At 42.7% G+C, this 16798-nt stretch overlaps 1 protein-coding gene across 2 annotated transcripts in view; it reads left to right on the forward strand.

Annotated features, from left to right (window-relative positions):
- ATP8A2 (ATPase phospholipid transporting 8A2) overlaps positions 1-16798 on the forward strand; it is a 494649-nt gene that overhangs the window by 136588 nt on the left and 341263 nt on the right. For both annotated transcript variants that reach the window (XM_069467429.1, XM_069467431.1), the window contains exons 16-21: positions 2634-2709; positions 8234-8339; positions 9010-9092; positions 12484-12533; positions 14709-14778; positions 16412-16496. In XM_069467429.1, coding sequence (XP_069323530.1) covers positions 2634-2709; positions 8234-8339; positions 9010-9092; positions 12484-12533; positions 14709-14778; positions 16412-16496 — 470 coding nt within the window. The remainder of the gene's footprint in view (positions 1-2633; positions 2710-8233; positions 8340-9009; positions 9093-12483; positions 12534-14708; positions 14779-16411; positions 16497-16798) is intronic.

The following is a 16798-nucleotide window of genomic DNA, read 5'->3' on the forward strand; positions in this document are numbered from 1 at the left end:
AATTTTCCTCCCGTCCAACTTCCCTCTGGATCTCTGTCAGTCAGATATGGAGCCTCTTGACTGAGCCACCAGTTTTGTTATCTTCCTCCCCCATTTTCCATACTTAAAACAAAATTCCTGTTTTTTTTTTTTTTTTCCACCTTGATTTTCTGTCCTTTGTAATGGAGTTTTCACATGATCACACTTTCGGTTTCGAAAGCCCTGCCCTGACCACTCACTGCATGTTTCTTCTGCCCTCCTCTCCCACCCCTCCCTACTGTCCGCTGGGGTTTTGGTTTCTTAATTTTATTTTATAGGCGTTCTCCACAGGCCTGGTGATCATTAGCTCTGCGCTCATATACTTTTATTATTTTATATTGTGTAAAATATAAGTAACATAAAATTTACCATTTTAACTATTTAAAATGTATGATTTGGTTGCATTAAGTATATTCATAATGTTTTGCAGCCATCACTGCTATTCATTTCTAGAACTTTTTCATCTGAAACTCTTGCCTATTAAACAATAATTCATCACTTCCCCTGCCTCCAGCCCCAGGTAACCACCATTCTTCTTTCTGTCTCCATGACTGCCTATTCTAACTACCTGCTGTAAGTGGAGTCAATACAGTGTGTCTTTTCATGTTTGCCCTATTTCCCTTAGCATAATGTCTTCAAGGTTCCTCCATGTTGTAGAATGTATCAGAATTTCTTTCCTTTTTTTTTTTTTTTTGAGACAAAGTCTTGCTCTGTTTGCCCGGGCTAGAGAGCAGTGGTATCATTGTAGCTCACTGTAACCTCAAACTCCTGGGCTCAAGCGATCCTCCTACCTCAGCCTTCTGAGTAGCCAGGACTGCAGGCACACGCTACCACACCCCGCTAATTTTTTTCTATTTTTGGTAGAGACATAGTCTCACTCTTGCTCAGGCTGGTCTCAAACCACTGACCTCAAGTGATCCTCCCGCCTCAGCCTCCCAGAGTGTGAGGATTACAGGGGTGAGCCACAGAATTTCCTTCCTTTTTAAGGCTGAATAATATTCCATTCCATGTCTATACTGCATTTTGTTTATCCGTTCATCTGTTGATAAGCATTTGTGTTTCTTCTGCCTTTGGCTACTGTGAAGAATGCTGCTGTGAACATTGATACACAAGTGTCTGTTGGAGTCTCTGCTTTCAATTCTTGGGGGCATATACCTAAGAGTGGAATTACTGGGTCATGTGGTAGTTTTCTCCTGAACTTGCTGAGGAACCACCATCGTGATTTCTAGAGGAGCTCCACCATTTTACATTCCTGCCAGTAACGCACAAGGGTTTCATTTTCTCCACATCCTTGCCAACACTTGTTAGTTTCTATAAATATTTTTTGTTTATTTGTTGTATAATGGCTGTCCTAATGGGTGTGAAGTGGTACCTCACTGTGGTTTTGATTTCCATTTCCCTTGTAACTAGTGATGTTATCTGCACACAGGTTAAGGTTTATACACCCACAAAACTGATTGCTAGGGCTGTGTATAGGGGACAGTGTGGCTGGTGACTGATTGGCTTCCCTGTGGGACGATCAGCTAGAACCCACTATTGTGTTAGGGGACCCCTGAATGTCAGTGTCTGTGGGTCTTTCTTGTGAGACCATCAGCTTTCTTCTCATGAGAAGAACTCTCCAGTTTCCTGCCAAGGGCTACAAATTTGGCTGCAACTGTTATGAAAGCTAGGTGGAGACAGAGGGTTGGTGATTGTACCTGTTAGCATATATAGAATTTCACTTAAAACTCCTGTTTGGGGAGATGCCCTCGCCTACCCACACGTGTGCCTGTGTGCCCAGTGTCCCTGGGTTCAGGGTTACTCTGGCTTGATCTCTCTGAAAGCTAAACCTTCCATTTCTTTCTGGCTGTGGAAGGTTCAGTTGTCTGGCTGCGTGGGATGAGGGAGCTCACGTGGACTTGGAACCTGTCCCGCCTTCTACCTTCCCTGTGCCTCACGGGAGCCTTGTGCTGCCGTCTCCGCAGCCTGCACCGGGTTCTGCTGGGGGCATCAGCTGGTATCGTAGGTGCCCCCCTTTGCTGTTTTCTCTGTGTACCACACTCTGATACCTACTAGGAGTTAAGACTGACATAAACTCTGCTGTTGTCTCTTCTTTCATCGTCTTTGTCTTGAAGAAAGGCTTCAGGAGGGAACAGAGATAAATGAATACACAGTTGATCCTTCCTATTTTCTTCAATGCGATGGCCCACAGCCATCATACCAAGTTTCCCTCCTTGTAATTATTTGCCTTCATCTCTCTATTTGCTGCCTTCTTTCTCCCACAGTAATTCATCTTGTTTACCTGCTTTGAGCAGACGCTCTGAGACGTTTTCCATGGCAGGTGTTATACAGGGATGAACTGAAATGACAGAGTCATGGTATCCATCCTGGGCTTCTGTTTCTTCTCCTTGTAACGATGTTATTTATAATAACTTACAAAACATTGTATTTATAGTAAGGTGAAGGATTTACTGTTTTGAGGTTTGAAATAAGACACAGTTTTCCCAATCTTTGAAAGTTTAATGTAAATCTATAGGATTTTTGGTGTGATTCTTCTTGAAGGCAAATTCTTACCAGCTGGATTATCTTAATGGGAACTTTTGAATTGAACAGATATTTCGTGTTCTCTGTTACAGTTGCATATCTCCTCCCTCCAGCGTCTCATGTGACTTCGATGATCCCAGGCTGCTGAAGAACATTGAGGATCGCCATGTAAGTGCTACATTTACTTCTAAGACATTGGATGAACAGCTTATGGCGCACTTTTCTTGATATGTATGCATGGTGTCTTGAAAGTTGCAAGTTTGGAGCCTGGGAAGAGACTCCATTTCATGGCATTAGTACTTCAGAGAAGTGATCTTAAACAAATGTTTTGTGGTGACCACTGTGCGTAAATTAGTATAAAGCTGAATTTAAATATGTGGTGACATTATAAAGTAGCACACCGAGATCAAGACGAGTTACCACAGAATTCTGTAACAGTTCCAATTTCTGTTGCTTTGTAAGATTTCTACAGCACTGTTTCTTCACAGTTGTGAATGTTACAGGTCATGTGTTTTGAAAAGTAATTGTATATCCTTTGACAGGGGTGCTTTAGGAAGGCTTTAGGAAAGAAAAGTAAAATATGGTAACAGGTAGCATTTGTTGCATTTTACTGTGTGCTGGACAGTTGACATGTATTTCTTTTAACATTTGAGTCACCCCTGGGAGGTGAAAAGGAAGTTGCATAGAAAGATCAAATTGGCCAAGAGTTATCCGGTAGATAAATGAAGAATTAGGACTTAGAAACTAAGTCTATTGGATTCTTAACTACAGCGTCACACTACTTCAACTATTATAGCAAGCCAGGCTTAACTGAAGGATCACATAATTCACTGTTATTTTCAAGGCTACTCTGAAAAATGCCAACTTAAAAAATTATTAAGTGATTAAAGCATTTCACAGCCAGTTTAGTCAGTATAAATTAGATCCAATATGATTATTTTTTTCCAAAAAATAATTCTAGATTTAAAGTTAGGTAAACATGAGCAAAAATTAAAACTTTATCTTTCTAAAACTTGGTTAAGAGATGTATATGTTTAAAACTTTTTCTAAATTTTCAGTGAGGAAATCCTTTTTTTCTTTAATATAGAAAACCATTTGTTTTGCTAAAACCATTAGCCATTTGTTAGTGCCGAAACCTTCCCGGTAGCAGTTCTGAAATGTGAGCGTGTTGGGCCCCCACACCCTGAGCTGTGATGCAGCGATTCCCACTCAGAACCTGCGTGAGGCCGGTGAAGTGGTCCGGGACCACTCAGAGCATGCTGCTGAAGTCCACGCTCTGTCACAGAGATGCCAAGGGGGTTCTTTCTTGGATTTTGATCTTGGAGGTAGAGCCAGCTCCTAGGGTAGAGCTTCTCCAAGCAGAAGAGTGGCAACTCCACAGCATCTTCTCTGCAGGAGGGTGGTTTTAATGAAGGATGTCAAAGAAACAAGTGCACTGTGAGGACTCGTTTTCCGAAAGAGGAAACAAGTGTTTTCAAATAGTATTCAGGTTGTGGGTAGTCACAAAGGTGGGAGACTGAACGTGTCTGTTCAAGTTGGGATGGTGAATGGGAAAGGGGAAGGTGGCCGGGTGTCGTAGAAGCAGCTTAGGGCACTGCTCCTGGTCTGGTTTCATGAGTTTGCTTTCCTGGCATAGATCCACAGTGACCACGTAGCAGAGGGAATGAGATGAGCTCGGTGGACAGAATACCATGGAATTCCAGTGTTGGGTTAGGAAGAGCAGCAAACTGTTGGGTCTGCATTTGAATAAGAGAATCATTTATTTATCCATTCATTTAGCAAACAGTTTAAGGGCCTAATTTGTAAAATACTTTAGGTGCTAGGGGAAGAGATGAATGAAAAACACTCAAGGGATTCCTGTTCTTCGGGGAAATAGATGTAAAATTATTAAGAGCCATTGTATACTTTTGCAGGATAGGTAAGATGTGACTCCCTGAGAAAGTGATTTTATTTTGTGTTCTCTTTGATGGGTGTCATGGCTACTATAACTGCTGGTGTGTGGGCAGGGTGGCCACCCACACAGAATGGTATTTGCACTGACTTAAACATGGGCTGCCGTAGAAACCCACTGGCATGGGGCAAATCCTGCTTTGGAGAGGAGATCCTCTGTGGACCCACCACATGCTGCTGGGATCCCAATGTTTGAAATCTTTCAATACTGAGCTCAGTTAATTTATGGCTTTCATAGGTGTTGGCTCCAAAGCTGGCCGCACACTGGTGTGTGCTGGGTCTCTACGGGGTTTTGACCATCCACTCCAAGCTCTTCTTGAGCCTGTCTCTGTTGATATTTGAGTGGAGATGTGAGCACAGCTGGTGTCCCTCCTGCTGTCTCCCCTTACCCATCTCCTCCTCCCGACGCCTCCTCCATGGCCATGGTGAATGGCAAGCATTTTGGGAAGAATTCCCACTGTTTAGAGAATTTGGTGGTCTTTCTTCTTCCTTCCTTTCCTCCTCACTGTCTACCCTCGTGAGCCAAATTTCCTTGCATTTCAGTGGGAAGGCCAGTGAGAGTAGGAGCAGGTGTAGCCCCTGTGAAGAGGAAGCCTTGACATGGGGACATTATCATGAGCATCAAAACACAGGGACTTTTAAGGGTATTTTAATGATCTGCATGCTCACACTTTCAGTAAAAGCATAATGAGGCCATTGACTTGGGAATTTACTTCCCATCTTTTATAGAGAAAGCTTTCTTGTCTATGTGTAACATTTTTTAAGCTTTCTTGGATCCTCAAAGCCTTTGAGTATTCTTCATCTTGGCTACTTCAACATTTAACATTTAGCTCCACTGTAAATAATGAAGACCATCGGCTCCAGTATTTTTCTTTGGGAAGATGTGGGTTTGGATTAAATGTACCTAATGGGTGTTTTTAAGCAGTTTAACTAGAGGGCCCATTAGATCACTAGATTGTTCCTTTTGCTAAAGTATGGTTGGGGAGAAGGAAGGAAGCGGCCTGTGAGGGTTTAGGCTGCAGATGCCCCACATGCCCATTTAAATTTATGTCTTAGGTCCACTGACTATAATTAAAGCATTTGACCCAAGAAAACCCTTACTTTGCTCCCAAGGGAATACTTCCATCTGCTACAGAATTTTCTTTTTTTCCTGGGTCATCATCCCTGATATTCTGGGTCCTTTAGGACTGCTCTAAGCTTTGTGTGGGCTGATAGCCAAGATGGAATTTGGCTTTTAAAGAATCAACCTGTGGAAAATTTTGGAGGACAGTGCATGTGATCCCTTGACACATTGCTAACCAGTGACTGTTTGTGGGAGAAATTTCCAAAGATTCATCAAGGAAGAAGATAGCTTTCTTTTGAATCATTATGCCTAGTACTCTTGAGCTTGAGTCTTCAAGAATAAATCATTTGTGTGTGTGGGTGTGTATTACTTAGATACTTGGTATCTGCTATTTGGTGTGCAAAACAATTTTAGACAGAATTTGCTGCTATTTTTTTAAGTTCATCAATAACAAATAGAAAATATTTATTTCTAGATACAATATGTAGCATTTTGTACATATTAAAATCTGTTAACTGAAGGAAAAATATTGTAGGATTCCGTTTATATGAGGTACCTAGAATAGGCAAGTTCATAGAGACAGAAAACAGAATAGAGGTTACTAGGGGGGAGAGGGAAGAAAGAATGGGGAGTTATTGTTCAATGGGTAGAGAGTTTCTGTTGGGGAAAATGAAAAAGTCTGGGGTATAGATAGTGGTGAGGGGTACACAGCATTGTGAATGTATTTAATGTCACTGAATTGTACACTTAAAATTTGTTAAAATGATAAATATTACATCTATATTTTATCCCAATAAAAAGCTGTAACTTCTAAGAAGATGCATGTGTGTGTGTATATATACATATACACACATACACGCACCCATAGGCTTCAGATTAATTTTGTCTGTTTCCCCTAAGAGAATCAAAGGTAGATTAATTCTGTCTTATGAATTTTGTTTTTATCTGTATGGATTTTGTATGGCCTAACTCTCCAGATAGAAACTCAATTTGAATGTGTGTGTAATACTTCTTTATAGCTTTCAGAAAATATTTTACTATTAGGTTTATTTATGTGCTGTAAAGTCAAAGACCCTTTATTGTTGTCTCATTGTGGGACAGGGTTATATCCACGAGTGGGTAGTTCTCAGATGCAGGGGAAGGAAATTTTGAATTGAAGCTCAATTCTCAAATTAAAGTACTTTTAGGTAAACTTTCTTACCATTTTTGCAGTGTAGGCTTTGGGGAATTTGTAAATTCTCTAAGCTTACTTATTTAACTTTACCAAACTATAATTTAATGTGCATTTTCTTTTCACGTAGCCTGATAAGAAGTAGCCATGTGAACAGTTGTGATTTGCTTCCATAAAATTCTTCTTAAGTCACATTAATAGGTCAGAGAAAAAAACTAAAAACATTTTTGTGGAAGTCATCATCCACTTAGGACTAAACAAAAGAAAAGAAAATTCCATGAAAAATAGCAAGCACATAGCTGCTTCCTTAATGTGAAAATATAAGTCCATCTCAAATTTATAGCCAGTTGCCTATTTAAAACATACACATTAAAGACATTGGCATTAAAATAACCCCAGGACAAAGAAGCCTGTTATCCTCCCTGTCTCTGAACATCATTCCTGATGTGCAAGCTCATGCAGACAGGTGGGAACTGAACAAGTGTATGTATTGGGAGGAAAAGGGAAAACCTATCATTTGTGGATGCTATCCCGAGGTGTCAACTGCAACTCAGAGAGCTAGTTAGAGCTCAGTTACAAATGGATATTAAATTAATTTACAAAATTCAATGTTTTTGCTTATATCCCAACAATGAACTACTGTAAAATATAAGATTCCATTCAGAATATAATAAAGCAGTAGATAAAATTCCTCACACAGTGCTTCATGTACAGAAGTCACTCAAATATTTTTTGAGCAAATAAAAAAATAATAAGATATATGCCAGGTCCTATATTTAGAAGATTTAGAACCTTTTAATAAATAGGAAGACATTGTATTCTTAAATGGGAAGACAGTATTAAAGTGTCATTTTTCCACTGTTATAAATGTGGTCTAATCCCAATGAAAATTATAGGATTTTTTTTTTTTCAGAGAGTATAGGAGAAACTGATTAAATACATACCCAGGGCAATTCTGGCTTTTGTTGTTGTTTAATAATAGTGGGCGTGGGATGCACTGTCTTCCAGGTGTTAAGAGATTATAAAGTTAAAGGATAGACAAGGTGTAGAACAAACGCCAGGACAGCAGGGTGGAAAGACTGGGTACACGTGTTTTGGTGATTCCCAGTAGATGGAAGCATCATCCACCAGTGCGGACCGCAGCGCGCTGGGTCTCCCGGAACGTGCTGGAAGCGCCCAGAATGTGCTGGAAGCGCCTGGACAGCTCCCCTGCGCTCTCCCGACTGCAGTGCGCAGTGCCGTGTGCAGAGCGCGTAGCTGGGCTTCGTGGGGATGGGTGCACAGGAGACCCGGCTGCAGCGGGCGGGGGTCGCTGGGAGAGGGCAGGCCTCGTGTGGGAACTGAAGGGGCCCGGGTGGCACGGAGACCTGGGGTCCCGGCTCAGGACTTGGACCCTGCCCTGCCGGGAGTAACCACCGTCGCGGGCATAAACAGGGACGTCTCGCGCGTGGCTCTGGTTCGCGTTGGCGGTGGTGTGGCGGACCACTAACCCCGCCTCACGTTTGCAGCCCACAGCCCCTTGCATCCAGGAGTTCCTCACCCTCCTGGCCGTGTGCCACACGGTGGTCCCCGAGAAGGATGGAGACAACATCATCTACCAGGCCTCCTCCCCAGGTGAGCGCTCTGGCCGGAGGCGCCGCCGCCCCTTCCTGGGAGCCGTGGGAGTTCACGACACGGCGGTGCACCTGCTGCGCGTGTTCCGCCTCTGGCCGCACAGGGGGCCGGGCTGTGGCTACAGGTGTCAAAGCCCTGCAGAGCCGGGGCTGGGCTCTCCTGACTGTCCCACCACTTTAAATGTGGAGGGAGGACTGGGCCATCTTGCATGTCCCAGAAGTTACTGGGCTAGAGAACAGGGTTGGCATCTTCGCCCATCTCCCACACCCCTTGGATTTTCTGCCGCTTGGGGAAGGTGAGCGCGGGCGCAGGGAATCCCATGTTAGTGCAACTAAAACATTGCCTTGCTCGGAGAACATGTTCAATCAAAAAGTTGTGGGAATGTGACTTAGATTAATTAGACAGAACTTCATCCCGACCAAGAATAGCAGGGAAGCAAATCACTCTTGTCCTGGTGAATTAGCTCTGGGTCCCGTCCTCCCATCTAACAGAAGTGCTACCCTGGTGGTAGGGAGAGGAAGTGCTTCTATGCCCTAAGCCCTTACTACTGCGCAGATAACGCCAGGCCTCTTTAATCACAGTGGGTTTTGTTAATTTGAAAAATGATACTAACTAGAATTCTAATCATTACAATGTATTTGTCAATGTCTCATCGACTCCTTATTGACAGACGAAGCTGCTTTGGTGAAAGGCGCTAAAAAGCTGGGCTTTGTCTTCACAGCCAGGACACCGTACTCAGTCATCATAGAAGCGGTAAGTGACATTGTTGTGCCCCTTTCAGTTCACCTACTTTTTTGAAGATTTTGTATTTGAAATAGCATGTCTGTTGTCAATAATTGATAGCTAAATTCCTAGTTTTCTTTCTGTGAAAAATTAGACATGTTCAAAAACTGAGGTTGTTATGTGATTATATTAGCTTATTTGTATTGTTTTGCATCACAGTAATTTTTCCCTCTTAAAGATGCTTCCCCACAGCAAAGAACTTCACAAGGCTACTCTTTGTTCCACGATAGTTGGGAAAATAACTTCATGGCGCAGTGTCTTTGAGAGCAGCCTTTACGTCTCTTTGTAGCCTCAGTGCCTGAGAACTCTCGCACAGTTCTCAGTGCAAGAGAATTAGAGAATTGCGCTGGACTTCAGTCTCTTCAATTGGGAGAGAAAGGAATCAGAGCTTCAGATCTTTCTAGTCTTTTTGTAATTTCAGAATATTAAGGGGGTACACATGTTTTTGTTACATGGATAGCTTTTGGAATGCCTGAGTCAGGGCCCTTAATGTGCTCATCACTTGAATAGTGTTCATTGTACCCGCCATCTCCCTAATCTATGAGTTTTTCTCCCCGCTGAAGTCAAGGGGTTTATGTATTTTCTGATTTTTTTTTCTGTTTCCCTCCCTGTGGTCCAGAGGAAGAAACTTAGTGATAGGAAAAAACTTACATCAAAATAAGATTAAATAGGGAACCTTGGGATGAGCGGCAGGGAAATGACGGTGAAGGCTGGTGAGGCACTGGGGTTTTTAGTGATGACAAGCTGGAAGGGCTGTGGTCCACTCCTGTCTGGGCTGATGAGGGCCTGGGGGTAGTCACTGCCTTTTCTCGCCTTCTTCCACCCTCAATTTGGGGAAGATTCATGGATTATTACGGTTTTGGGCTTTATGCATGCATCCTTAAATCCCTAAACCTCTTTAATGCATTTCCAGTTCACTTCCAAATGTATCATAACTTGATATTGTTCCTGACTTGGTAGTACTACAGTCAGTTTTTTCTTTTACTTACATACAAAAGCTACAAAATATTGTGCCTTTTACAAAGTACCCATTTCTTGGCATCTTCAGTTTCTTTTCTTAGAGAGTAGGGAGATCAGATTATGTTTATTTTTACTTTATTTTAATCAACAGAGGGAATTTGGCTTAGGGAAATGTGCAATCATCAGGAGTGGAATGGAGTACTGATTGAATATAGAATTGCCCTTACAGAAGCTTTTAAAAATGAAGTCTTTTTCCCCTTCAGTTTGAGGGGACTTTTAGCCTTAACTGTAGGATTTTTGATTTATGGGTGTTGCTGCATTTTTCTGCACTGCAGAAGTGGAGGGTGGAGCGGGGGGGCATGAACTGGCCAAGCAGAAGTGGGAGAGACAGGGTGAACGTATGCTTCTGCTCGCCTCCCAGTGCCAGATAAATACGGGAATCTAGGGGTGGGTGGGTATTGGCATTGTCGTGGTATGAGATGCCGCACTGACACCCTTCATTATTTTATTAAAGTTTTAAGGTCCTATTTCTGGGAGTCGGAAAAGACTACCCGATTCATTAGGATTTGTAAATGACAATAATTTTTAAAATCGTACTCAACCATTAATACTGGAGTATCATCGAACCAGAAATTCTCACATTGAGGATGAGGTATTTACACGAAGTGTCCTTGTTGATCATAACAGCTGAGTCCATTGGCTGCTCATGGAAGTAGCTGATATAATGTGGCACAGAGGGGTGGCTCCTGAGAGTCTCAGCCCTGGTGCTGAGCGGTGGCAGTTGCAGTGGGTGCCTTTCTGAACAGGCATCTGGCAGAAAGTTGGGACAGGCTGAGGAGAAAGGGATGGGGTAGGTCCAGAGAGAGGTGAATAAAGACTGATGAAAGCCGGATGAAGTGGATCATTAGTTCTATTTTTTTTTGTTGTTGTTGTTTTTCTGAGACAGGGTCTAACTCTGTCGCCCAGGTTACATGTAGTGGCATCATGACAGCTCACTGCAACGTCAAACTCCTGGGTTCAAGTGATCCGTCTGCCTCAGCCTCCTGAGTAGCTGGGACTACAAGTGCATGCCGCCACGCCCAGCTAATTTTTAAAATTTTTTTGTAGAGATGGGGTTTCACTGTTGTCTAGGCTGGTCTTGAATCCTTGACCTCAAGCAATCTTCCCACATCAGCCTGCCTAAGTGTTAGGAATATAGGCGTGAGCCACTGTGCTTGGCCCTGATTAGTTGTATTTCAGGATGCAGAGAGATGGAGTGGAGAGTTGTGGGTGTGAAGATGACAATTATTCAGTCATGTACTTGGTAATTTGAATGTTACTTCATTAATTACTTCTTTCAACCCTAAGAAATGAGTGCTGTCAGCATTCACAAGAAATGAACGATGGATTCAAACTCACATCTCTTGGACTCTGAAGGCTACATTCTTTCCACTGTGATGTGTCAGGAAACAGCAAGCAGATTAGATTAAAAAGTTTGAAAATGGCATACGGCACCAACTGGAATTTTTCATATGGAAAAAATTGTGAATATTGACATTCTAATTTAAAAGAACCCCCCCAAAATGGCGTTTGATTAATTGGCCTAAAACCAGGTGCAGATTCCTAATCCCTTATCTGCAAATCCAGAATCTGGAAGCCTTTGAATTCCAAAAGTTTTTCCTAAGTCTGGGGAACAGTCATTTGGCAGTGAAACCTAATAAGAGCCTGCATGAATCTATTTATGATCTGTATGAATCTCACTTAATGTGATCTTCAGACATTTTGCTGTGGAAAATCGATGTGTTATATAATAGGGTGTTAACCCAGCCCCTGCTGGGCACATTATGGTATATGGCAGCTGTTCCCAACCTTTTTGGCACCAGGGACCGTTTTCATGGAAGACAATTTTTCCATGGATCAGGGAAGGAGGGGGATGGTTTCAGGGTTATTCAAGCACGTTACATTTATTGTGCACTTTATTATTATTAATTACATTGTAATATATATGAAATAATTATACAACTCACCATAGGTTGGGGACCCCTGATATATGGTGTTGAATACACCATATTAAAATCTTGAATATGTGTATAGCTTTATAAGATTTGTAAAATGCTGAATTCAGAAGCATAGCTGGCCCCATGGCTTCTGAGGGACTGTGCATCCTTTGCCCTCATCTCTTGAAAGTGGCTACACCAGCCAACAGCTAGGACAGCCGCGCAACTGAAGAAAAATGAGAAGCTTCTACCAGAAGAGGGAGCTACGACCCCACCAGATGGGAGAAAACAGCACATGTTGCAAGGGGCCAGGAGGTGGGGGGAGAGAGAGAGTGAGAGTGTGTATGTGTTTATGATTGGAAGACAGTTGCTTTGAGATTTTAACACTTTGTACCCCACGTAAGAGCCTGTTTTTCTTCCTTTAGATGGGACAGGAACAGACATTTGGAATCCTTAATGTCCTAGAATTTTCTAGGTATGTTTCTCTTTCATACACTTGAAATAAAATACATATATTTAACAACTTCATCGGGGTGTTTGCATGGTTGTATGGTATAGTTCAATAGAGTACTTAAGTATTAAACACAGTAAATATAACATATCTCTACAAATCCTCTTGTTTCTGGAATTTGTCACTTTCATTTAAAAAGTGAACTATATTGTTTTTCTTTTCCTTTTTTTTCCCCCCCAAAAGAAATGTCCTCTTTTTTCTCTGGATTTGCAGAACCTGGTGATCTTGCATCAGCAGCTGCAGACATGTCTGAATAGTTTGCAGTATGTGATGAGGCCATTATTTTCATTGGCGCTTCCCAAGTCCTATGAGGTCATTCCTCCTGCTCCATCTGAGCGCTCCTCTGGAGACCCGAGAAACTGACAAATGATGGCAGATTAGATCAGTTCATCCCAGCAGAGCCTTGGTGCACACAGGGCATTTCTGCTATGCATATTTGGAAGCATTCTTCCCCGGTGCAGTTTTTTAAATTAAGACCTAGGAACATTGGTTGGATTCTTTTATTCCCCTCTAGCATACATAGTTTGTTATATCTAAGTGTTTTGTTCTCTTCCCTCTTGTTAATGTTGAACTGTCAATACTAGAGCAAGGTTCTTGCTTTTGCTATCTCAAAAGCGTCTTTTCCTATTGATTAAAATTAGGTGTTTTATCAATAACCTTTGTTAACTGATGCACACATTGTTTACTCTGTCTGCTTTATAAGCTATTTGATAAAAGTCAGTTTTTTATCCTCATTTAGGAGATACTTTCCAGCTCTCGTCTTTAGTTTTAGGATTGCATGTTTGAACTTGGGTCAGACAGGAACCCCTGGGGTTAAGTATTCAATGAAAGAGCTGGGGGGACATTGATGACCGTGTTAGCTCCTGTCGGGAGTGGTGATGGTGCTTCTGTGGATGGAGAAGAGGGATGTGTGGACATCTCTCGACTTCTTTGTGCCCATCTCTTGTTGGAAACTGTGCACTGCGTTGTGGGACCAGCAGTTAGTGGGCAGGCAAGGAGGAGGACAAAAGGGAGTTAGATAAAAACAGGTGCATATGGATGGCGACATGAGCATGTATTAAATACATATGGGAGAAAAAGAGCAGAAAGATCATTTTGGTTACAGTTGTGGTTCTATTTCTTTTTAATTGACTTGTCGTTTTCCTGATGCCATTTAATCTTGACAGTACTCCTTTGAAGTAGTTGCTTTACTCATGGAGAAAGTGAAACACAGGTTAGTGCCCAACTGCTGGGTAGTGGAGAGAGAACGCAAATCTGGGTTAGACAGAGTACTGTGGATTAGCATGTGGGAATTTACCCAGAGCTGCAGAGATAACACCCCCATTTTTAGGAGCCTATAGTCCAGTAGGAATCACCAAACCGAAAGGCCACAGAGATGGGTGGTCTAGTTGGAGTGTGTTTCAGAAGGATGAAACGTTGTTGGCAAAAGGCTGGATCAGAATGTATAGAAAAGGAGAATGGTGCATCTTTTGTGTGCTTGAAGCCTGGTGGTGGCGTATGGGAGATGAAGTGAGGCTGCACAGGTGGGAAGAGTGGTAGGAAGACTTTATGGGCAATGAGGAGTCACTGAAGGCTCCTGAGTGAAGGTGGGCCGTGATGAAAGATGTGCGAGGAAATGTACATGCTGCGGTGAGGAGAGAGAACAAGTTCCTTGGTGCTGAATTAGGAATGTTCTATGAATTTGTAATTTCTTTCTACTCCAGTTAGAAGACAACACAATGAAGAGCTTTTGAGTTAAGTGGATCTGTATTGAATCTCCCACTTGGGTACCCACTGGGCAAAGTTACTTGTTAATTTTGAGCTGTAAAATAGAGAATAATACTTGTAGAGGGCATAGGCAGACGTCAGTTAGATGTGCATGGCTGGTGCTCACATTCTCCCTGTTTCTCCTACCACAGATAGCTGTGCTAGTGAACTTTCATAGCAGGGAAGGAAATCGGTTTATGTGCATTAGATGCAAATGAAAAGAGTAGGAGATATACAATTCAGTCCTCCTTTGAGGAAATGGTAGGGAAAGATGGAGTGTGGCCATTTTTAAAAGTGCCGGACCACCTTTTGTTTTGATTGGTGTTTAGTTGGTAGGACATGCGTCCCATAAACAGACCAATGATGACATTTTTTTTTTTTTTACTCTCCTAGTGACAGAAAAAGAATGTCAGTAATCGTTCGAACTCCTTCGGGGCAACTTCGACTCTACTGTAAAGGCGCTGTAAGTACCCGCGAGGTGTCTTGCATGGCAGAGACCCTTGGCGGCTGCCTTCTTAGTCTGCTGCTTTTCCTAACCGCTGTCCTCATCGTTCCCTGATGCTTTGCCCAAAGTTGAAAGGCCCTTTTGGGCAGGCTGTCAAGTTGACTTAGGAGCGAAAGGCCACTGAAGGTGACGGTGACTCAAGGCAGCAGGGCAGAGACTGTCAGTGCAAAGCTTGCTTTTAGCCAGTAGCAGCTGGATGTGCCGTGCAGCATCCTTGGAGTATGAGTTCTGGTTACAGTTTTACCGTCATTGTGTTGTGACTTTGGGAAGATGAAATAATTTGTGTTGACCTGTGATAATCTTCTCTAAGTACTCTGATATATATTGGTTCTCTAGCAGCTATTCTTCTGAGTTGCTGTGGTTTGTTTTTTATTCATCTCAGAAAGCTGTGTGGCAGGTTCGAGGGTACCATATGTGGCTGCCTTGTTACTGCCCTTTCTGGTCCTGTCTACCTGCTAGCAACCAAATCTAAATGTATTGCCTCTAAGAAAAGGTGTTATTGCTTATGACTCTTACCTGTAAAACTGTATCTTGTTAAACTGTGGTCTTATGTATTGAGGGAAGGAATTATTAAGCTTATTTTATGAGACTGTCAAGAAAATGAAGCTATCCTAGGATCAATGATTGGTCGAAAATCTTACTTATTTTTACCAGTCAAGGTAGTCTTATTTGAGTGCAGTATGACCAGGGCTTCATGAAAAATAAGAAATGCATGGGAATTCTAAAGGAATTATATCTGGACCCATAAAAGAGTTCTGTGTTTAAAAGTAGCAATAACTTAAATTATGATCACCTAGGTTTGGTTCTCACATGATCTATTTTTTCAACTTTTTATTTGCTTAACTTGTTTGCCACTGTGTTCTAAGAGCCACGGCAAGTATAAAGGGTCCGTGCGTGGCAGTAGGGAGAGGAGGGCTGTAAATTCAGACCAGTGCACCTCTGAACATGCTGCAAAGGGTGTTTCATTTTTATAGGATTTAATTTTCTCTAAACCTGCCCCCCAAACCAAACCAGGTCTCTTTAAAAAAAAAGTACAGTGTTCTAAAACGATGCAATTTATAACCTATTTTGTAGATTATCTGTGGTATCCAGACTTCCAGCCCTGCCCGTCAGTCATGGAAACAGTGACGGGCGTGAGCTTTGCACACCTGTGTCGCTTGGCAGAGCTGGGCTGGTGGTGCCCTCCCTCGGTCGGAGCCCTCCAGTGCAGGAAGCAGGGCTGTACTTGGGTGATTTAGGATGTGGATTTTACCCTTTCCAATTCTGTGCAAAGGTGTTATTAAACTCTGGGGTATGAGTTTGGCAAATTGGATGAATATAGGCACTGGTGTGTCCTGGTGATTCTTCTGGCACCTCTGGTTCTTCCCAACATGTTTTTGTTTGACTTTGAAGATTCTGGTTTTGTGGGGCACGTCTGAACCCAGTTTGTTTTCTGAAGCTCGAGCCTGAGCCCAGCCAAGAGCTGTATTCCTGCCTGCCCACTCGAGTATTCTCACACGCGTTAAACACCAGTGAAACAGAGCCACGCGCAGCGAGCTGACGGGGCGGTTACTGACGGCTCTGCCAGTCACAATGTTTCCCTATTTTATAGGATAATGTGATTTTTGAGAGACTTTCAAAAGACTCAAAATACATGGAGGAAACATTATGCCATCTGGAATATTTTGCCACAGAAGGTAAGTGCAATTTGGAAATGTTATTTTTGACCATTGAAGTTGTACTTTCAGGCATGTTGGCTTGCTTTACATACTTGCAGTGCCTGCCCCGTCCCCTCCCTACCTGCCCATCCTGAGCCTGGGGCAGGGGTGACCCATCTGTGCCTCTGCTGACCCGTCCCCCGTGATGTGGAGCGGGAAGGCAGGCTGACTCACCACGTGGAGGATCGTCTTGTAGCTACGGGCCCCTCGTTCAGAGAACTCACGGCTATTCTCCTGTCCATCTCTTGTTATCCCTACGACGCTGGCTTATCTGTAACTTA

Source organism: Eulemur rufifrons, chromosome 4 (genome assembly GCF_041146395.1).
Source record: "Eulemur rufifrons isolate Redbay chromosome 4, OSU_ERuf_1, whole genome shotgun sequence".
Lineage (NCBI taxonomy): Eukaryota > Metazoa > Chordata > Mammalia > Primates > Lemuridae > Eulemur > Eulemur rufifrons.